At 41.2% G+C, this 22,608-nt stretch overlaps 1 protein-coding gene across 6 annotated transcripts in view; it reads left to right on the top strand.

The window, feature by feature from the left end:
- Positions 1 to 22,608, top strand: part of LOC144053256 (uncharacterized) — a 42,620-nt gene that overhangs the window by 13,308 nt on the left and 6,704 nt on the right. Inside the window, exons 2-13 of one of the 6 annotated variants that reach the window (XM_077567532.1) lie at positions 1,749 to 1,804; positions 8,141 to 8,320; positions 8,510 to 8,584; positions 9,737 to 9,982; positions 11,401 to 13,053; positions 15,376 to 15,549; positions 15,671 to 15,796; positions 16,357 to 16,409; positions 16,531 to 16,566; positions 16,950 to 17,114; positions 17,210 to 17,327; positions 18,363 to 18,419. In XM_077567532.1, the coding sequence (XP_077423658.1) occupies positions 1,749 to 1,804; positions 8,141 to 8,320; positions 8,510 to 8,584; positions 9,737 to 9,982; positions 11,401 to 13,053; positions 15,376 to 15,549; positions 15,671 to 15,796; positions 16,357 to 16,409; positions 16,531 to 16,566; positions 16,950 to 17,114; positions 17,210 to 17,327; positions 18,363 to 18,419 (2,939 nt within the window). The remainder of the gene's footprint in view (positions 1 to 1,748; positions 1,805 to 8,140; positions 8,321 to 8,509; positions 8,585 to 9,736; positions 9,983 to 11,400; positions 13,054 to 15,375; positions 15,550 to 15,670; positions 15,797 to 16,356; positions 16,410 to 16,530; positions 16,567 to 16,949; positions 17,115 to 17,209; positions 17,328 to 18,362; positions 18,420 to 22,608) is intronic. The other 5 variants (XM_077567538.1, XM_077567546.1, XM_077567571.1 and 2 more) reach the window with 5 other exon arrangements.

Genomic DNA, 22,608 nt, shown 5'->3' with positions numbered 1-22,608 from the left:
AGTGTTACGCAGCCGCAACGGGCAGTTCCAAGAACGTCACAAATCATCACAACAACTCAAGTTCAGCGGATCATTAGCAGTTGGCGAGATGAGCGATGACGCTAAACAATTTTGTAATCACTGGGTAAACAATTGGTCTTTTTTCTCTCCCAAAATGCCTTCGCTAAAGTTGTAAAAGTATCCCAGTCAAGGAGTTCTAACATAATCTGTCTGGTCGATCGGCCTTGAAAGTAAGCGCGAGCGAGGCTGGCTGTAAAAGGATCATCAATTGTCGTCACTCTTCAGGGTTGTCGGCCATTTTTCCGGCGGGACGCATTGTTGTTATGTTGCGTTCCCTCAGAGGACCGTTAGGAAGCCTGCTTCAGCTCCTTTTTAATCATGTGAGCGGAATTTGCTTGCCTGCCATTTTGGAAGTCGAGAAGTCGGCTCGAAACTGAAAGTCATGGAGACATTTGTTTCCCGTGTCATTGTAATCCGTTTCATAAGCTATTTGATCTACAGGGTGTCCATAAAGTCTCTTTACCTTTTCAAAAATGTATTAAAAATGCAATTGATTCGATATTTTATTTAGATTTGTTCTATTGTATTCAGCGTTTATTAAAGTTTTTTTTTTTTTTTATCACACTGCATTTGTGTGTTTCGGGGATTCTGTTTGTCAAAGGTCAAAGGTCGCCCACTCCTTCCTTTATCTAACACTGTCCCTGTCTCCATAAATTTCTTGTGCCATGCACGAATTGTCGGACGTGATGGTGGATTTCTTGCATACTTAGTTCTGTAGTTTCGCTGAGTCTGCCGATCCGATTTTGTTTCAATAAACCATGAGACGCATTGCGCCTTCTCTCGAGGGGTCGCCATTTTGTAGGGGTTCATTCAACATCACCTCTTTGACAAACAGGATCCCTGAAACACACAAATGCAGTGTGATTAAAAACAACTTTAACTCTTTGACTGCCAAAAACGTTAAATAAGGTTTAGTAAAATCCTATGGAGGAGTGCCAAAGACGTTAAAAGACGTTTGTTTCAAAACAGAGGTGAAACAAACCATTTTCTATTGTTGATTACTCAAAAACGGAATAAGGTAGAAACAAACTTTTTTTTCTGATGAAAGATGAGAGTCCAATCTTTCATTTGGTAGTATGTGTGTTTCCATAGTCCAAACACATAATTTTCTGTGGACCTTGAAAGATCAGTCAAAAGATCAGTCAAAATGCTTAAATCGGCTGGCACCCACGGCATCCCTTTTCTGAAAACGTCTGGCAGTCAAAGAGTTAATAAACACGGAATACAATAGAACATATCTGAATAAAATATCGAATCAATTGCATTTTTAATAAATGTTTTAAATGGTAAAGCTGTATTTTACAATCTAGTTAGATGTGTTAAGATGAGTTCTAAAAAGGTGATGGAATAGAGAAACGTTAACCGCTCGCTACACGGTGAACTCGAAGGTCCACTGAAAATGGAAAAATGGGCAAATGAGACTGAAAGTCAACATTCTATTGACAGTAAATAATGTCTGACTGTGGTAAATGATGTGAATGTGCTGAAAATATCGATGGTTTTGTAGACACCAGTACATTGAGCAGCTATTAATCAAAAGTACTCTGTCTATTATTGATGAATAAGAACATATGGCGTTGTCAACTTCACAACACGTTCACACGCAACATTGCTCAACAAAAACAAGCATGCCAATTGTATGTTTTGTGTTGATGAGATCTTGCAACCGCTTTCCGTCCCTCTCTTAGAGACCATCCAGGCAAGACGCTTCGGCATCGTCGGTGCAGGCAGCGCTTCCAGTCTGGTAAGCTCACGCGTCGCTTGATTGTTTCGGATGCCACCTGCCTTATTATGTATTTAGTTGAACCCTAACCCTAAATCCACTGATGAGTGTATTTGCTTTTCAGCCACGTGGTCGCATCTTAGCAGCTGTGAGTGAAGGAGCTTGATTTAAAAAAAAAAAAAAAATAAATAATAATAATAATATTTTTTTTTTAGACAAATGGTCGTCTTTTGACACCTTCTTTTTCATCTATAGGCAATTACACTCAAGCTTTTTGAGGGAGTGTCATTTACTTGGCTTGTTCCCGATCCTCCACCAATAGCCTCGACTAATATACATTTTGTTACATGTTGTCATGAAGGGATTCCCTCCTCTTTGGATGAGTAACATTTGTTGTTAAGGAAATGCATGTGTTAGTCATCAGGATGGCAACATCTTAGTCGTACTCACAGGAAGGAGTCTGCAAGTCTCGCACGAGCTCTCCTGGCACTTTGTCCCGTAGTTGAAGTTATTTTGGTCATGGAGGGGGTGGGGGGGTGGGGGGGGGGCTCATGGCCTGCTGCCAGACGGTATATGTTGCACTTCTTGGACTCATGACATTTCACACTCGCTTTTCCCATGACTCATTTAAGTGGCTACCAGATTAGTCCTGCCATTCATGGAGACGGGAAGTTGGGGTCTCATGCTTGGAGAACAAGAAGATATTTATGACCAGCAGAAAGTGCTCGTTTCCTGTCGTCTAACAACTTTTGTTTGAGCTGCACAGCAGGAAAAACTACGTGCACGTGCGAGTGGCAAAACTTAGCCGTGCCTCTGAATGCTCTTCTCTTTTCTTTTTTTTTTTTTGTCTATAATTAACATGCTAACAATGCGTTTGCTCCCAGCCTGACAGTCCCTGTGGGTTTGGCTCATGCATTGCGGGGGCATCAATTAAAGGCCCTGTAGACGTATAAGGCTGCAGTGTGCAATGCAAACAGTCAGCATGGATGATCATGATGGCTGGAGTGACTAAATACTTCTGTTAGAAGCAGCACTCGATGGTCAAAATGGAATGAAAGGCTCCAGTGCTATATGTGGAAATAGTAATAACAATATTGCCTGAGCACACCCGTCACGTAAGAATCCAAAATGAAAATAAGGAGCTGCCTCCCAACATCAAGATCCAACTAGCAGTCAGTATATTTATTGATGGATTTAAATAGATGGCCTCCCGTTTGTCAGCAAGAGGCCTGGAGCATCCACTGACCTATTTCCGTATCCATAACATGGCGAAAGATCACTCTCGGTTGCCAGCGTCCCCTGCTGACCGCAACAGGCCCTCCCTCCCTTTGGGTTTGCATCACCATGGGAACGCTGACATCAATGTGGGTGGGGCAAATAAGTGCCCGGAAGGCGTTGCAGGCGGAAGCCACCAGCCACCACATCAATCCAATTCTGCCCTAATTTGCCTGTTTGGATGCTTTTAATCCTTCTAAACTTAAAAAATTCTTTAAAAAAACTGTTCATTCATCAGTTAACTCCATTGATTTGATTATTTGAATGATTATTGAATGTTTCATTTTCTGTATATTTTTGTTGCTCATCACACACATGCAGACTTAAGTTACTCTAACACGATTATAATTTTTAAATGATATTTTATTTTTAAAAATGAACCTATCAAAAAATCTATAATAAGAGGGTCATCAAAAGCTGCAAAAACATGATCAACATGTAATGAAATGAAATGATCACAAGTAAATAAGTGAAAGAAATCCCATACAAAGTTACTTCTCACACACACACACACACACCCAGTTGGGTTTCCATGTCTAGTGGGGACATAATGCATTTCCTAGCCCCTCCCCCTAACCCCGAACATCAAAAATGATTGCCTACCCCCATTCCTTACCCTTACCTCAACCGTAACCTCATTCAAACCTAAACTCTAAAACCAAGTTTTGACCCTCAAAAAGAGGTTTGGTCCCCACAAGGATGATAAAAACCCAGAAAATGCTCCCCCATGATGTGACATAAACCCCCGCGCGCGCGCACACACACACACACACACACACACACACACGCACAGGATTCAGGATTCAGGATTAAAGCAAGGTTGGCCTACTGAGACACACTGCCAGCGATTCCCCGCTAAATAGATGGTGACATTCCAATGTCGGCAGCACTTAGTGGAGGCATGACGGGTGACCCAGATCAGGGCGGAGTTGAGGGGGAGGGAGGTGAGGTTGGATTAAGGATATGGCGGGGCAGGAAGGTAAGGTTGAGCACAGCAGGGGGGGGGGGGGGGGGGCAGGGCCACTAAAGGAGGACACCTGCCTGCCTGTCTGCCTGCTGAATTAGGTTTGGAGCTTATTTAAGCATGATGATTTCTTTAATGGCACCTGAGATCAGGTCATATTCACGATATTAAGCTAAACCCTTTTTTTCCACGGCAACAGCTAGCATTTCTTCTCACTTAACTTTGTCTTGTTACTATGGAGTTTATGATGATATTATTTATTTTTCTATTCCATTTTAAGAAAACCCAAACTTGGAGTGGCACCCCAATTTCTTTGTTCCTGTACCACACAATGACAATGAAGGCGCTCTATTCTTTTCACTGCAGCGATCATGGTCGCACTGAGAACTTTGTCACGAAACAAAAGTGACACTCGCAGCAGTCGCGCTGTCAAACCTTACGAGCGCATCTGCGGGAATTTGCGCCCACGGCCGAGCTCTCATTGTTTGTTGCAGTTCATCTTGTTGCAAGTCAGTCTTTCCACGACTCATCCAAGTGTGCTTTTATTGTTCTCGCTGTGTTTACCGGGGCACGGTCATGCTGTTGCTTACGCAAATTGGAAGCACACATTTTCGGATTCGTAGCTGTAGGCCACGTCTCAATGATAGGTGCACTAAAAAGGTTCTTCATTTAGATTGATTTTTTTTTCCCATTTTGACTGCATCGCAACATGGAACGCCCACACTTTTTATAGCTCTGTTAGAAAATACAGTATTGTTGACGTTTCTGTGATAATGGTTGGATCATTACTTGTTGCAATGTTGGGGGCTGCCATGTGTCAATTGTGCCCAATTGGGTTTGGCTCGGGTGAGACCATCTTGCTCATTTGCTGTAGGAGCTGCTCTGGTTGCCATAACAACAGCCTTCCTTATCTGTATTCAATAGTCGGAGGGTACGCGACGTGTGTTTGTTTGTTTTATCTGCTCCGATTCATGCACGTTAACACTTTGACTCGTGGAGGGTTGTTCAATTATTTGCATATGTCGTGTTATGCACAAGCATTGAAAATCACATATAGTGGGTGTCATGTCTAAAATGCAACGTTTTTGTCATCTAAAAAAAAAAAAAATGAGACCAAGATCAACTTCACACCATTGTGACCTATAATTTCTACAACTAAAAAAAAAAAACGTTTACAAGAGGGGAAGTAAATAAAAACAACAAAAACAGCAAAGATGTTGTCGCCCGAGTGTCTACACACTGACAAGTGGTGATGTGTTTGTGCTCAAATTTAACCGGTCCCGTTTAAACAACTGCCAAAACTAAGGTACCTCTGATAAACCACAAATACAGTTGAGCTGGTTTTTCAGCTTTCCTTTCACGCAAGGAAGTCAAACAAACTTGCGTAGCCAAGAACATCAATTAGCAGAATCATTTATTTAATTTGCTTGGATGATTTTTTTTTCACTATTTGTAACACAGAAATGTGGCCGTGAATATGAAATTCGATGTATTGCACTGAATTGTTTTAAAATGACATTTCAAAACCAATTAATCAAACCCTACTGTCCATTTTGTGGTCAAGTGAGAGCTACTCGCCACGGATATAAAAAAAATATATATTCTGAGAAGTCTATTCAACGAAAAGTCATTACATATTGCATAACTCTTGAGTTTTTTTTATGCTCACCTTGACAATAATATATATATATTTTTTAACAAAACAAGAGCATTGAAGTTTCAGTGCTGATCTAAGTGGTGTTGTGCTCCCTCTGGTGCTTAAATGGAAGCGCTTACTTTGTCCCTTTTGGGACACGTCCGGACCACCGACAAGACTCCTCCTCCGAGTCCAGTGCTGCGCCAGCCTCTCCTCTTTCCTCCAGGTATAGCCCAACCTCTAGATTTCAGCCTGTGGGTCCCGTGGCCAAGTATTTCTTGGGACGGCTCCGATTCCTTTCGCCCTTGTGGGTTCCGGCCGAGTGCTGCTGCTGCCCTTGTGCTATTTGGAGCTGGTTTGTGTGTGTCAAAGCCTGCACTCGTGTCTCTGCAGCATTTCCTGCTTTATGCAGGGATGTGATTTTTCCGCTAATTCGCGGAATTCCGTTTTTTTTATCTCCCCCCCCCCAAAAAAATCTATTTTTTTATTTATTTATTTATTTATTTTTTGTATTTCATTGTGTATGCACATGACTCCGACAGATAACATCTTCTGCTATAACAAAGACATTTGTGGTATGCTCTAATATGAGTTACTTTTTTATTTGGTCATCATACAATTATTTGTTCATGAAATTTGAACTCTTCAACATTATTTATGTGTTAACTTAGTAATCACATTAGTTAGATATGATGATATTCTCAGTGATAGTTTTTAAAAGCAAAGGCAGTCCAATGTTTTTGAATGTGACTGATTTTGAGTTGACTAAAACTGCCATTTTATATGGGATAGTTCAATATACATTGAAAATTGATGCTGTTGTTTTGTCTATTTCTTTGTCATGTGAGTGCATTGAAAGTACTTAAAAACACGGAAAACCCATGAGCGAGTGCCAGCGACCCCCAGACCCCCCCGGCTAAATTTTCAGATAATTTCACTTTGGTCAAATCACATCCCTGTTTATGGCTATCCTTTTGCAAAAATCTTGCTTGTTCACATCTGGATAATGTATTCTTAGTGTACTTGGTAAACAAAAGTTTATAAATGTTTGGAATCATCTAGTAATGGCTGTCCATGTTTCATCCCCGCAGAGTGGAAGCGATTTAATAGTTGTGTTGAAGATATTAAAGAAGAATGCCAGATCAGTCTCGAGCTGGCTGCCCTTGATTTGCCAGTTTATATTCTTAAAGTCCCTCCTGATTCATCTCAGTTGCTTCCTAGGTAGTTGAAGCTTTCCACTTCTGAATCTCCCAACGTGACATTCATTCTAAGGAGCTTTGACTTATATTGACTTAGCTTTTGTATCTGTCTTGTAGTTGAGCTTCTTTCTTTTACAGAAACGTGCTATTCGTGTCGTTTTCGGGAGTGGATGCAGAGATCACACTAATCCCATATTTATACAACTTAAAAGTTTCAAATAGAATGAATTGATGGAGTTTAACCGCCTTAAAATAATGTATAATGCCCATCATGGAATCTTACCAATTAACATGCAAATCAAATTTTGAAGAAAAAAAAAAAGGGAACGCGAGTACAAATTAAGAGGAACAGATATTTTTTTCCAAAACCTAAATACAGAACAAAACAAAAAGAACGATGTATTTCAACTCAATGTGTCAGTTTGTGGAACAATTTGGATTATAAAACAAAATCATCTCAGTCTATTTGCATTTGTTAAAAAAATGTATAAAAACACGATTTCTGGAAAAATATAATTAGTACAAGCTCATTCTATTTAATTATTTTTTGTTTAATTGCTCTGTGTGCCCTGCGATTGGCTGGCAACCAGTTCAGGGTGTACCCCGCCTACTGCCCGAAGCCAGCTGGGATAGGCTCCAGCACCCCCGCGACCCTTGTGAGGAAAAGCGGCCAAGAAAATGGATGGATGGATGGATGGATGTTACTGACTGTTTTCTGTCATATATTTTGTGTTGACTAATTTCTTTTAATTTGTGTGTGTTGATTAGAGACGGATATTATTATTATTTAAACCCCAAAAATCTTTTTATTTCTTTTTCTTTTAAAGAATGAATTTATTTTTTAATTGAATTGAAAAATGGAGTATTGGAAATTAGAGCAAAGTCATCAATCCAAATCTTCAAGTTGTCCCCAGAGAGACCACTGGATAGCACTTCTCCTGCCCTCGATTGCACTCTAAAAACAGTTGGGTCAAAAATGACGCAATTATGATCCAAGGTTGTTTTATACAAAATATACTTCTTCTTTTTTTTCAACCCAAGTAGAGGATCTGAACAATATTTATGAGTTGTTTTACACTAAAAGACCCATTTCTTGACTCAAAGTTGGGTCAAATAGACCCAAGTGGAGGATGGTTATTTTTGACCCAACTGTTTTTAGAGTGTGAGATTGAGTCAATGGCAAGCAAATCGGCAGACGAGGAGAAATGGAAGCAATTTCTGCGCAATTATTGAAGTAAGCTCATTCTCCCGAGCGCCAATCAAGCTGTTTGTCCCTTTTGCAGGTGGACCGTCCCCCCCCCCCCCCCTCCCAGTGTCCCAGCAGGCAGGCATGGCAGACAGTCGGCAGCCAGATGAGCACTGGGCCTCCAACGGCCAAGAGAACGGCGAGAACGGCTACTCGGCCTACAGCTATCAGGCCAACGGATTCCACGGCGGGGCGGCCGCGCATCCCGCCACAACAGGTATGAAGGTGATCTGTTTGCAACCTTCCATTGGATCTGTGTCTGTGGCTACATGTGCTTGGTTGCGTCGTGCCGCGACTGACGTTCACGCGCTGGAGAATGTTCGGATACGCACCTCAGCGCAACCTTTTGGTTGACGTCCTCCCATCCATGTCTTGTCAGTGTGTGTGTCTCTCTGTCCCTCCACAGTGGATGACTCAGCCAATTTGCCTCCCTCCCCTCCTCCCTCTCCATCCGCTGAGCAGATGGGGCCAGCGGCAAAAGGTACACCCAATGCACACTTGCGGGCTACTCGGACCATCCGCGTGGTTGCGTGAATGGTCTCGAGAGGAAACGGAAGCACAAGAGCACGGATGAAGTCAGCCACTCGTCCTCTTTGCTCTTATCTACGACCGACGCGTTCTGTCATCTGCGTCAAACCCGAGATGTTTACACTTTGCTCCATTTGACACAATTCATCCCATTAGTCAGCTTTCCTCATGTGGCACCATCAGTGTCTCCGGGACAAAGTCACAGATTTTCCCGACTATTTTCATGTGGCATGTTGTCATGCAATCACCCGAATCTGCTATCCTGTGCTTTCACAATCACACCTAAGGACAATTTAGAGTTGCCATTCAAACTAACATAAAAAAATATATATATAATAATAATTATGTGGGAGAAATCCAAAGTACCTGGAGAAAACCCATGCAAGCACAGAGATAATATGCAAACTTCACAGAAGAGACAATCAGAGGACAGATTTAAATCCTGCAAAAGTTTCCATTCATTTCAACATCCTACAATAATGTTTTTTAAACTTCTTTTAACACACATTTAAAGGGGAAGTCAACCTTCAACATTTCTAGGCAATAATATGTTAAATGTGATCTCATTAGTCTAAACATGACATTCTCATTGATATTACATTTGTGGAATATGAGTTATGAAGCAAAATCCAGACATTTTTCTCCATCTCAGTGGGCGGCCATTTTGCCACTTGCTGACGACTGAAGATGACATCACTGTTGCTCAGGCAACAACTAATCACAGCTAACCTGTTTTCTGAAGCTAAGATGTCCTTTGTTGTTACCTGAAACCTGAGCGAGGATGATGTCATTTCCACAAAATGGCCGCCTTCTGATATTGATTTAAAAAAAAAAAATGGCTGGATTTTGCTGCCTAGCTAACCAGAATACTGTTTTCGACCAGTGGGGCTGCATAGAACATATTATTGCCAATACCAACAAATTGGGTTGACTTCCCCATATTCCACGCAAGATATTCTCAGTACCCGCTAGTTTTTCCTAGCACGGAAGGTCGGTTGATTGCATCACGTGCATCTCCACTATAGATCCAAATGTCTTGTGAACCCATGTAAGGCCATTTCCCTCCATGTCTCACCCACCTGCCCCAAATCCCTTGTTTGAGAAGATAAAGTCGAGCCCGTCAGTGCTTTCTCTGCGGAGGAGCAACAGCAGGATGAGGATGAGGATGAGGAGGATGATGATGAAGTTGCCGCTTGCCAGGAGGAAGTGACATTTGAGCAAGAAGGCGGTCCGCTGTTAGAGCAGAAAGATTTGGTAGCAGAAGCGCAGGTTCTGGGCTGCGAGCAAGCCCAGACATCTGAAGTGCTCAATGGAGGAAGTCGTCAGAGGGAGCTCGATCCTTCAACAAAAGGTTTGTCAAGGCGCGACGTGCGAAGGCGCCACTTCCTTCTGTACGTGAGTGTGCGTGCATGAGTGTGACTGAAGCACAGCATATTTTCTCGCGCCTCATTTGTTTGCTTCCTGCAGCTTTGTTGCCATTTTCCCATCCTCATCATGTTGTGTTTTCTTCATGCATACTGTTGTCGGGCTCTAGTATCAACCGAGTGTTGGTTGACGATGGCTGTACTTTGTGTGTTGCCAGCTACATTGCAAATGCAACTAGCATCGTCCACACTACACATGTGTGTTTGCGCAGACGATTGCCGTGCAGTCGCAGGAACGGTGACATGTCGTTGCTTTCGAAACCAGTAGTGAATGTTTTTTATCTTTATCGTTATCGTTATCTTCATTACATCTTCAAGCAATGGGTGATTGCATCTTCCTATTGTTCCTACAGTCCAATAACTTCATCTGCTAGCGGTTGAACGGCTTCTTCTTCTTCTTTTTTTCTTTTCTCTTTTGTGGTCAGAAACTAGTCGAGTCGACTTGGTTTAGTCATTGATTATTTCAAACGTGTTCATTCACCCTCCTCGTCGACTTTGATACTCAGGCCACACCCGCCAACTCGTTTATCCAATCACATTCGTGCACTTGCTCATAGAATTACATTCAAATGCCTTCATGACCTGGCAGAAACTTTAACGGCAATTCATGTAACGCACACTACTTTCTAGTACTTCAGTATATAATAATAGTGGGTTTTTTTTTGTTTTTTTTTGAAATGATAGGTGTTAGGAAAACCTCTAGTTGTGTTGTGTAAATTGTTGAAGAGATTTATAAGATCCAACGGTGTGTGCGATGGTGTCTGTCTGGCGAAGTGAGTCTGGGAGGGGCCAGTGGAAGGAGGAAGTGAATTGCGAGTGTGTGGCCGCGGGTGAGAGAAACACTAATTGGAGGTTTTCTTTGGCGACATTAAACGCTTCTATTTACAATAAGGTGCTTATTGATCGACCATTGTTTGTCTTTGTTTCATTCCAGAATGTTAGGAAGCGAGTAACATTTGGGTTGGTGCACAAACCTGAACCTGAAATAAGCGTCTATATGGAATGAAAAAACGCAAATGGATTCTGTAAGAACACATGATAGTAATAATAGTAATTAAAATCAAGTACAAGCTTGAACTTTCCATCCACCCACATGTATAGCAATAGGAATTCAACCCTATTTGCGCTCCTTTACTTTTTGGTCATCCGACATCATTCAACTCATGCCTTCCTTTCAGTTGTGCACGTGAGCGCAGCCGCTGTGACTTTCCCGTTGCAAAGCAACGTGTGTTTGGAGCCTTCATGCTTCTGTGTGCACAAGGCCTTGGCTTGGCGGTTGTCGCCCACATTTGTTTCTAGTTAACGTGACTCCACACAAAGCTGTACAGTGTCTCCGAACTTTCAGAAAAGACCCGAGTGGAGTCCTGTGGCTCTGCAACAAAGGAGGCAGAAGAGGAAAATCAAGACAAAACTGTCTTAGCGATCGAATCGATTCCCGAATCTGATGCTGAGATGAAGGCTGATACGGGCTCGGGCTCGAAAAGCTACTTTGAGATTGTCACAACATCAGAAACGCAGGCTAGCGCAGATGACGTAAAGCGGCAGAAGTCAAGAACCTTTTCTGAAAGTTTGTGCCCAGTAACTGGAAGCTTTAGCAAATGTGTGGAGAGCCGCTCCTCCTTGATGCCTTCACCTGCCTTCGTCGCTGAGGAGGACACCTTTTTAACTTCTGATGCGAACTCCAGCACCGACCGTGAAATCTTGAACCTGCCAAGCATCCTCCCTCATCCTTCCCTGCCGAAGATTAAGGCCGTTGACATTAGACCAAAGTCCCCGCCCTCCGATGCGGCTTCTCTGGTGGGGAGGTCTTTAGCCAAGCTCACCCTTGGAGAGCAGACTTTAATAGTGGCGGGTGAGGAAAGACGGCTGGAGGAGCTGCCGGGCTCCCGTGTCTCGAACGAGTACTCTGGACCCATGCCTTCTCCTGCTGACAAGCCCAGTCCTGACGACTGTTCTTACCCTTGTTTCCCTACGGTGGGTTTTCAAGTAGACAACCTTGCAGCTGCTGAAGTTAAGGATGATCCAAAATTACAAGATAATAAAGTATCTCATCGTGGAATATCGCAAAGATCGCCTTCACGGGCAAAGATGCTGGAAAAGGCTGTGACGAGTGGAATGAAACCGGATCGCCTGAGAATCCCAATGACTAGTCCAAAAGACAGACTGACTGAGTTTCATTTGGGGAGCGGTCGACCCGGTGACATGAAAATACAAACGATTCCTGAAGTAGACATTGAAAAAGACCCTTCAAGAGAAGCCTCTCCTGTCCCACCAGACAGACCCTTCATATTTGCGTCTACAGAAACTCAAAGTGGGGTCCCGCTGACTCTTACCTCACCCAAAAGCTTGGACCGCATGTCTGAAGGATCACAGCTTTCTGGGAGGAAGGCAAGAGATCTCTCCGATGAGACTGTAGCAAAAAGTGAGCCTGCCGGGATTAACAAAGAGCAGATAGCGAAACCCGAAGAGGAAAAAGATGGCAAGAAGTTGCTCAGTGATCCCAGGACACCTGCAAGGTCAGAACCAAGAGAAAAGGAAGAGATCCCCAAAGCCCTAAAGCCCTCTGATGGAATAAGTACATTCTACTTACAGGAAAGCTCACTGAAGCCACAATTTCCCTCTCCAGTCATAATTATACCTCAAGCACAAGTGGAAGAAGAGGATGACATAGAGGTTGATGCTGACGGGCCCGCGCTGCCCAAAGTGGATCAGGATGAGCCACACCTGCGGAAAGCGGGCCAAGCGCTCCAGGAAAGCTGCACTGTTGGGCAACCGAGCAGCCATTTTTGCAGCCACATTGCAAGCTCTGACGATGACGAGCCGCTGCCGCAGCAACCGGCAGGTAACATGGAAGAGGAGAGGAAGACTGGTACGCAGGACGGAAGGTCCTCTGTGAGGACGGATCAGAAGGTAGAAGACGCCAGTCAAAATTCAAATGATGACGCTCCGGTGGAAGTCTCCATCTGTGACACAGACAGTAGCTGGTTTGATTCCAAAGGTACACAATAATAGTTCATGACATACAGTGGAACCTCTAAGGTCAAAACAGACCATGGACGACCTCCTTTGTAAATGACTATACTATCGAGTGGAATGAATATTCGAGTTATCAACTGGAATAAATATTGGAGTCAGAATAAAACCGTTGCCAAGCCAACACACTGTAGTTTTTACCTGGACAGGCTTTTATTTTATTTTATTTTTTTAGGTATCAGTTGTACAATCTGAGCGCAGCCTTGTAAAAACAACCGCTTTTTAACCCTGGAGAACCCACGGGGTCAAATTTGGCCCCTATAACTCTTTGACTGCCAGATGTTTTCAGAAAAGGGATGCCAGCCGATTTAAGCATTTTTGACTGATCTTTCAAGGTCCACAGAAAATTATGCGTTTGTACTATGGAAACACACATACTACCAAATGAAAGATTGGACTCTCATCTTTCATCAGAAAAAAAAGTTTGTTTCTACCTTATTCCGTTTTTCAGTAATCAACAATAGAAAATGGTTAGTTTCACCTCTGTTTTGAAAAAAAAAAACGTCTTTTAACGTCTTTGGCACTCCTCCATAGGATTTTACTAAACGTTATTTAACGTTTTTGGCAGTCAAAGAGATAAATTCTGCCACTCAAATAACAATTTTTTTTTTTTTTACAAATTTAACTTCAAAAGTCCAGAGTGCCACTTCTGACCCCTGCATGGGGGCATCTAGTGGATGAATATTGCATTTACATGAGCCAGAGTGGTGGTGACAAGATGGCTGGAAATCAATCCAAACAAAACCATCTTCTCAGCAAACCATCAGATGGTAAAATTGTGTTTTTTTTTTTTGTTAATCTATTTCATGTCATGTTGCAGAATGCCTAGGAGTATGTTTTATATATATATATTGATAAATTAGCAACTCTGAGCTAGTTAAAAAAAAGGGTTAAAATTGAAAAAAACATATTTTGGTGTTCAGTGAACTTATAGCAGTCATTTAATGTATAATTCCTAATTTTTTCAAAGAAGAAAAAGGTTCTTGGGTTCTCCAGGGTTAAACGCACATCAAAATGAAACTCAATGGAAACGATTAGACCTCTTTGGCGTCTATGATTAGATAGGTGACTTGAGCCAAGCTGTTGTCGCTGCGACCTGTCCTGGCTCTGCATTTTCCCATCTATCTGCACTCTGGCACACATACAGTATCTAGTTGAAACCGGTTAAGACACAGGGTTACTCATTGTCACATGGGATAAGCCGAGCCGCCCCCCAACCCCACTGGAACCATTTTGGACAGATTAGACCTTCTTCTTCATCCAGCAGAAAAGCCTCCGCAGCTGCGTACTTGATCTTTCTGGCATCCAGTAAAGAGTTCAACTGAGAATATACAGGCTTCCGCTTGTTGTTATTAGCAAGCTAAGAGGACCGGACAAAGGTCCACCCAAAACCTTTTATGAGCAAGGGAGAATATGCGTGCTCCACACAGGAAGGCCAGAGCCCAGATTCGAACCCCCAACTTCATAACTCTGAGGTAGACATTCCACATTCCACCTGAGAGTAAATTAAGCACTGTAAATGCCATTCAAATAATGCAGCTCAACTATGAAAGTGTTCAATGTGCATACTGATGCAAGACATTGACGTCATGCACGACTTTGGGCGCAAAAAAATAGAGAGAGGCCGATGTCCATAATTAGTAGTCAAGGAGGCCGATAACCCATATTTGGTGCCGATATTCATTTTCAGTAGAAAGGGAGTGGGGGGCAAAAATATTGGGGTTAAAATGTTTTTAAGTGCCGATCTTGACTTTGTTGTAATGTCTTAACAGCAGGTTTATCTTTTTTATTCTAACAATTGTTCTGACTTTTCAAAATGTATATATTTTTTGTTATCTTTACGTCGTAAAAAGTTACATGGAAACTTACACAAGTAAATACCATAGCTCTCTCTCTATAGTTTTCTACAGTAAATATTTTTTTCCCAAAATTTAAAAATACCTGAAATCTCAAACTTTCACATTCCCTTGTTTTAATGTTGAACAAAAACAAATAATCCAGAAGGTTCCTAAGGTCAGCAGTATCTCTTATTAAGTGAACTGAAAATAAAAATAAATAATGCCCTGAGATTAAAATGGTGTTATATTTACCTTTTATCAGCCATCAGATTTTTATTTTTTTTTTAAAACGCCGATGCCAATGTTGGTCAAAAATATCGTCTAGCAAGTCCCCAGGATATTGGTTGAATTCTGAATTTGGCTTGTGAGGTTCCACTGTCATTGTTTGTATATCTGAAAAGCACGCCGTATGAAGGATGGGTTCCTCTTTTGATGTCTTTCCACTGCAGATGTTGACAAAAGTATCAGCACAAAGCAAATCAGAGCCCTTCCGCCAACCCAGAGCGCCACCCACGGCGTACTCGGGTTTGACACGCCCTCTAAACGCGTCCCTGGCAGAGGAAGTAAAGTGTCACGCAAAGTTCCCAGCTTCCGTCCAAAAGAGGAGATGAAGAAGAAAAAAGGTTACAAATCCCCCACGTTTGTTTTCACGCCCTTCATTTGTGTCGGTGACACGCGGCAACCACACGGCAATGTGAGTTTCACGATGTGGTTAACCTTGTCGTCTCTCCTCTTTGCTAGTAGGCGTCGTGCGCAGGGCGGACCAGAATAAGGTCTCGGCCTACCAGAGTCGAAAAAGCGTAGCCAAGGCTGCGGCCAGACACCCTCGGCCAGCTCTGCTTCACGCTTCTGCGAGACGCAAAGCCGCAGGTGAACGCTTGTCGCCAGGATTTTGCACCATGGATAGAGAGAGTGCAACTACTGTAAAGGCCAATGGCTTTGTTTCAAATGGGCCGAGGTGATGATATGGTGCTCCGATGCTTCCATGAAGCCTAAACCATGTGTACGAACACAATTTTCTCTCTCTCTATTGGCGGCTTTTTTTTCTGAAGACTTTAAGCAGTTGCAGTGTGGCTGGCAAACATCACGTGCTGCTCAGCTTCGTGACAAACATCCATTTATAGGCCTTTCATCTTATGCTTTTGTTATTTTTATTTTTGGGGACTTCTCCTGCTCTGCTTCACATTTAAACGACGTTGTCTTTTTATATTGCTATGGTTTGTTTTGCTGCCACACGGGCCGTTTCGCTTGTTTTGACCTTGATGTTGACCACGCTACGGATTCCTGCTGTTGCATCACTACGCATTAAATCTTTATTCAGATGAAAAGGTGCAAGTGAATCAAATACGTGAAACCCTCCGCTCCCAAGCGACTCTCTTTGCTGTTTAACATCGGTCATTAAAGCATCACTTTTTCCCCCCCCTTCACAGGTCTAGAAAGCTCCCAGCCTTTAAGCGTCCACCAGTCCAGGGAGAGACCCAGCGTAAGTAACACGGCAGCCATTTTGCTGTGTGTATTGCATGAAAAAAAAAAATGTCCTTCCTTTTTTTTTTTCCACTACTGCATGGTTGCATTTGAGTCTCTCATTGTGTCTTGCATGCCAGCCTTTGTCCTTGCATCTGTCCCGACAGAGAAAATCCGTAAGTATAGAAATCAGATGTGCAGCACATCCATTTTCATACAGGACTTTTTTATACCGTCTTTTCTTGCCTCGTACACAGGAAAAGCAGGCATACATGAATATCGCTAATATTAAAAATTTGAGTTGTATCCCCCAATGTACTCCAATTTTAAGAAAAGTCGTCACATTGACAGTGTGGTCGGAACTAAGGTCAATATGCAAAATTTTTACAGAAAAAAAGAGGGGGAAACGGTCTGACTGCCAACTTCATGATGTAAAAAAAAAAACAGGAATAGACAAATTTCATGTCATCTGCATCCCGTGTCATATTATAATTTCTCCATCTGTCTGTCTGCCACATCACCGTCTGTCTGGCTCCATCTTGTCGTGGACGCCACCCAGAGCCCCACGCGACCTGTTCTGTTAAAAATGGCATTGCAGAGCCAGGCTTCTGATCAGCAATCCCCACGGCTTGACTCTGCATGTAGCCTTAAACGGAGCCCCCAGGTGGAGGCGGTGCTCAGTGAGGCCCGGCCCTCCTCTGCATGCTCCCGCCCTCCCCTTCAGGTAGAGAAGGTTAAAAAAAAAGAAAAAGAAAAGTGTGGAAATGCGCATCAACGCAATATAACAGACTCTTTTTTTTTTGTTTTTTTTGCATTCAGGAGCGAACATACCGTAGTCCAGAGAAGAGGTCATCTCTCCCCAGGCCATCCAAGTCACTGACCCGCCACCTTCCTGCGGCTGAACAAGAAGACAACAGCACCCCTAGCAGGCCAACCTGTAAGCTACGCCAATATTTCGCAACCTTCATTGAGCCAAGACATATTTTACAGTCAACAAATCTTTCACAAATGTCACCAAAAATACATTATATTTCGTCTCAATTTGCTCAAAAGTTTGTAAGTAAATGTGAGCCTTTGTATTCAAACACAAAGCTGAACCAGAATGCAGGAAAAGACACACACAGTGCTCTTAGTTATTAACTTAAAGGCCAATTACAGTAACTGATCATTTCTGATTGCAAAGTGGTTGGAAGTGAACCATACACATTCATCTGATTTGACTTGACTTCTCCAAACATTCAAACTCGGCAATTGGCAGCCACATGATTTTGTCTTTTGAGAAATCCTCTCGTGGTCTGCAGAATGCAGAATCTAATTTCACTTGATTTTGCACTCTCACTTGTCTGCACATGACATTCTAATTAATCGAGTGCTTGTGGAATATGAATTGAGGAACTAAATGCAGCCGTTTCATCAATATCAGGGGGCGGCCATTTTGCTTTGGACTGCTACTTGCTGTCGACCAATCTGTTAACAACCAATCACGGCCCCTCTGTTTTCTGGGTTTGTTCATGTAACGTTGTGATCTCATTTTCAGTCGACAGCAAGTGGCAAAACGGCCGCCCCGTGAAATGTGGAGGGGGGATATTGCATCCCACCAATGCAAGATTAATCAGAATACTCTGTTCGGACTTGACCTCCCCTTTTAATACCGATAATCCGTTTTTATTCATCTGTCTATGCCAGTGATGTATTAGTGACTGGCAGAACAGTTCAATGATGGAAGTTACATCTAACCTGCATATTCATACAGAATAAAAGCTTCGTGTTTTACTAAAGCGGCCCAAATTTCCCCTCGTCAGTCCGTTATTGAGACAAGATCACGTCTATTTCATGATGAAAACAGTACTTTTTGTGACAATGTAAAATATGTGCCTAAAAAGGCTGTGAAAGAGTGGTCCAAGTGATCGCTCACCATATGTAGCCATCCCATCACCCCCCCCCATTCACCCTCGCCTTCCCTCTCCTTTAGCCATCAACACCGAGGCCAAGGCCGACTGCAGGTCTGGGAGGGGCCCTAGTATGGCAGGTAGCGCTCCTTTTAGCGTCATCACAACTTTCTTCGCAACATCCATTGACTAACAGTGTTATTATGTTTACTGTCAACCCTAACTTATTTTTTTCTTTTTTTTTTTCAGGAGAGCTCAGTATTGTTCATTCGATTTGACATCATCATTGCTCTCCTTTTTTTAAAAAACAAATAAATTAAAAAAAAAATAAGAAAAATGTTTTTTTTTCTCTCTTTTTTTTTTAAATATATATACATATATATACATATACACACACACACATATATATATATATACATACATATATATATATTTTTTTTTTTGTATGTGGGTGAGCATGTGCATGTGCGTGCGTGCGTGTGTGTGTGTGTGTATTCATCAGTTCACCTAAAGCCCATTAAAAAAAAATCCCATACTAATAATATAATATAATAATAATAAATTGCCAAATGCAGAAACATCAATGTAAGTTATCACGATGTAGTGGCTCTCGCTAACAGACAGAATTAAGTAACCAGAATTAGGTTAAAAAATTCTATATACGTAGACCATGTATCTATAAATTTTGATATTTGGTTTTTATTTGAGGCAGATATTTTTTCCATTAAAATGTGATTTATGAGGAGGTTAAACCATTGGTCGATATTCAGAGTTTGTTTATTTTTCCAGTTAACAAGAATTGTTTTTTTAGCGATAGTAAGGGCTACAAGGGTAGATTGAAATTGTTTATGTGGTAAGTCAGTTGTTGTTAGGTCACCTAGCAAACACAAGTTTGGAGATAAAGGTATCCTACAGTCCAAAATAGCGGAAAGTTTTTCTAAGACTTTAGTCCAGAAATACATAACCGGAGTACATAACCATAAAGCATGAACATAAGTGTCTGGAGTGTTTTGTAAGCATTGGAGACAAATGTCGGCGTCTGAGAGTCCCATTTTCTTCATCATATATTGAGTAATGTATGTTCTATGGATAATTTTATATTGGATAAGTTGTAAATTTGTGCTACAGACAAGTCAGTCTCCCATTTCGAGATGGGTAAAGACATTTTATCAGTATATGAAAGTAACTTATATATTTTTGAAAGTTTTTTTGTTGTTGTCGGAGAAAGCTTGTTAATATCTTTAGCTAAAACAGGCGGTTGGAGCGTACCCCGAAGTGTTGGAATTTTTTTCTTTATCATATTTTTAACTTGTAGATAATGTAAAAAATTTCCGTTTTTTATATTGTATTTTTGGAGCAAGGATGTATATGATATAAACATATTATCTGAGAAGAGATGGTGGAGATGTGTAATTCCTTTCTGCTCCCACACACCTAAATGAAACGGTTGGTTGTTAAGTTGAATGTCGGGGTTATGCCATAGGGGAGAAAGTCCACAGGGCTCCACTTGGGCTTTTGTCATTTCTTGTGCCTTCCACCAGGCAGTCACGGTGGCGGAAATCATTGGGTTTTTAAAACAATTATGACGCTTAATCGATGTTGTAATAAAGAGTAAATCTCGAAGTCTGAGGTTATTACAATCCTTCTGTTCTAGTTCCAGCCAACAGTTAGCGTCTCTGTTGGGTTGTGCCCATAGAACGATATATTGTAGCTGGTTAGCTTTATAGTAGTACATAAAATTTGGTGCCTCTAGACCACCTTTGGATTTGCTTTTCTAAAGAGTAGATAGACTAATCTTTGCTTTTTTTTTATTCCAGTAAAATTTTGTTACGGCTGAGTCCAACAACTGGAACCATTTAGCCATAGGTTTAAATGGAATCATTGAGAAAAAATAGTTTATTTTGGGTAAAACTTTCATTTTAATGGTGGCTATTCGTCCTATTAGAGAAATAGGAAGATTGTTCCAGCGCTCCAAGTCACTATAAATGTTATCCAGAAGTGGAGAAAAGTTTAAATGAATTAAATCAGTTAATTTAGGTGAGATTTTATGCCTAAGTATTTTAAATTACCTCTAGGAAATGAGTAGTGTGGGTCCTGGCTTGCAGGGTTCCATGAATTTCCTGTAATAGGTAGAAGTGTTGATTTTGTCCAGTTAATAGAATAATCTGACAACTGTGAAAATTTAGTTATTAAGTTAAATACTTCCCCTAGCGAAGTAGCCGGCTTTTCTAAATAAAGTAAGATGTCATCGGCATATAGATTAATTTTATGTTCTGTTACCCCAGAGTGAATTCCTTGAATCCTTCTTTCCTGGCGTATGGCTAATGCAAGTGGCTCAATAAATATTGCAAATAATAAAGGGGATAGTGGGCATCCCTGTCTTGTGCCTCTCTGTAAAGTAAAGCTCTGAGATATAATCCCATTAGTAGTAACTGTAGCTTTTGGAGAATCATATAATACTGATACCCAGTGGATAAATGATTTCCCAAAGCCAAATTTATTTAAAACAGCAAAGAGGAAGGACCAGTTAACTTTGTCGAAAGCTTTTTCTGCATCCAATGATATAATAACTGCCTTTTTATCATGCCGCTGTGACATGCTAATAAGGTTAAAGAGTCTCCTAATATTATTAGTAGAGTGCCGATCTTTAATAAAGCCTGTTTGGTCGCTATGAATAAAAGGGATTAAAGGGACCTCATTGTTAAAGGGACCTCATTTGGAATGAACGACCAATTCCCGAGAGAGATTAATGAGCAGCGAAGGGTACTGTTTCCTATAATGAAACAAAATAGGCAGGAGGGTAAACGGACTGCGATGGTTGTTGATAAACTATACATCGATGGCCAACTATTCCGGAACCCCAACTCCACTCCCTGGCTGTTCTAAATGGCATTGGTGGAACTAAACTTTGTTTGATCATTAGATGTATACATATACTGTATATGTGGTTATAAAACCTAAAATATGAATACTCATTATGTTTAGGCTATATTATAAATATATTATTAAATACATAACTATATCTAAAGTATATTTAAACAAAAAATCTCGCTTAGGTTACCAGTTACTGGTGTATTTTTATGTTTAATCCCCCGCTAACTTCCTTCACTTTCACCTCCCAACCCGTGTTTTCACTGTTATATTTACTTACACGTCACCTCATATTTTACACAAATTACATAAGCCACCTAACCACTTTGATTCTATCCTATAACATGCCAATATTGACAAATGGCCTATGCAGATATATACACAGGACTGAGTCCATATTGTTTGTATGCATAAATTAGTTCTGGTTTCCTGGAATGTTTGTGGCGCTCGCTCACAAGCAAAAAGAATAAAAACTTTAGACCATCTCTTAAAATTAAAAGCAGATATTTGCCTCCTACAAGAAACCCACCTACAAAAATCTGAAGAAAAATGACTTATTGATAAGAATTTTAGCCAAGCGTACTCTGCCCCTTATAACAGTAGACAAAGAGGAGTCTGTATACTCATACATAAGAATTTACTCTTTACTCTAAATAATACAATAACAGACCCAGAGGGCCGATACATTATTATTCAGGTGACTATATTTTATAAAATATATACACTTGCTAATTTATATGCCCCTAATAATGATGATCCGGCCTTTTTCCATGAATTTTTCTCTCAGCTGTTTGATTTAGCAGCGAACTCTACTATTATTATTGGAGGAGACTTTAACACAGTCTTAAATCCATTAATAGACCGTTCTAATAATACAACATGTAGGCGATTACAATCTACTAAAGTAATAGGGGAATATATGGATGACTTTGGCCTCGTCGACAGCTGGAGACTTAAAAACCCAAATAAGAAGGAATTTACCTTCTTTTCCGCTGTGCACCGGTCTTTTTCAAGAATTGATTATTTTCTTACAAATAACTCTATTGCTGATAAAACTGTTACAAAAATACATCCTATTATTATTAGCGACCATGCACCAGTCTCATTTTCCCTACAAGTTGATTATACCTTTAAACCACCACCAACATGGCGGTTTAACATCTCACTGCTAAACGACGCAGAGTTTGACAAAATTATAAGAAAAGAATGGGCAGACTTTTTGAAAATAAATGACTCTCCAGACCTATCGCCATCTCTTCTCTGGGAAACTGGGAAAGCAGTAATTAGAGGTAAAATTATATCATATTCATCTTATAAAAAGAAACAGGATCAAAAATCAGAAAAAGACTTGGAAGATAAAATTAAACAACTGACGGATGAGTACGCAATAAACCCAAATAACCAAATATGGACTGGCTTACAAAATACAAAAATACAGTTAGACGATATGCTAACTAA

The sequence above is a fragment of the Vanacampus margaritifer genome, chromosome 1 (genome assembly GCF_051991255.1).
Source record: "Vanacampus margaritifer isolate UIUO_Vmar chromosome 1, RoL_Vmar_1.0, whole genome shotgun sequence".
Lineage (NCBI taxonomy): Eukaryota > Metazoa > Chordata > Actinopteri > Syngnathiformes > Syngnathidae > Vanacampus > Vanacampus margaritifer.
The sequence above is the reverse complement of the archived record's forward strand: the minus strand, read 5'-3'. Positions and strand labels throughout refer to the sequence as shown.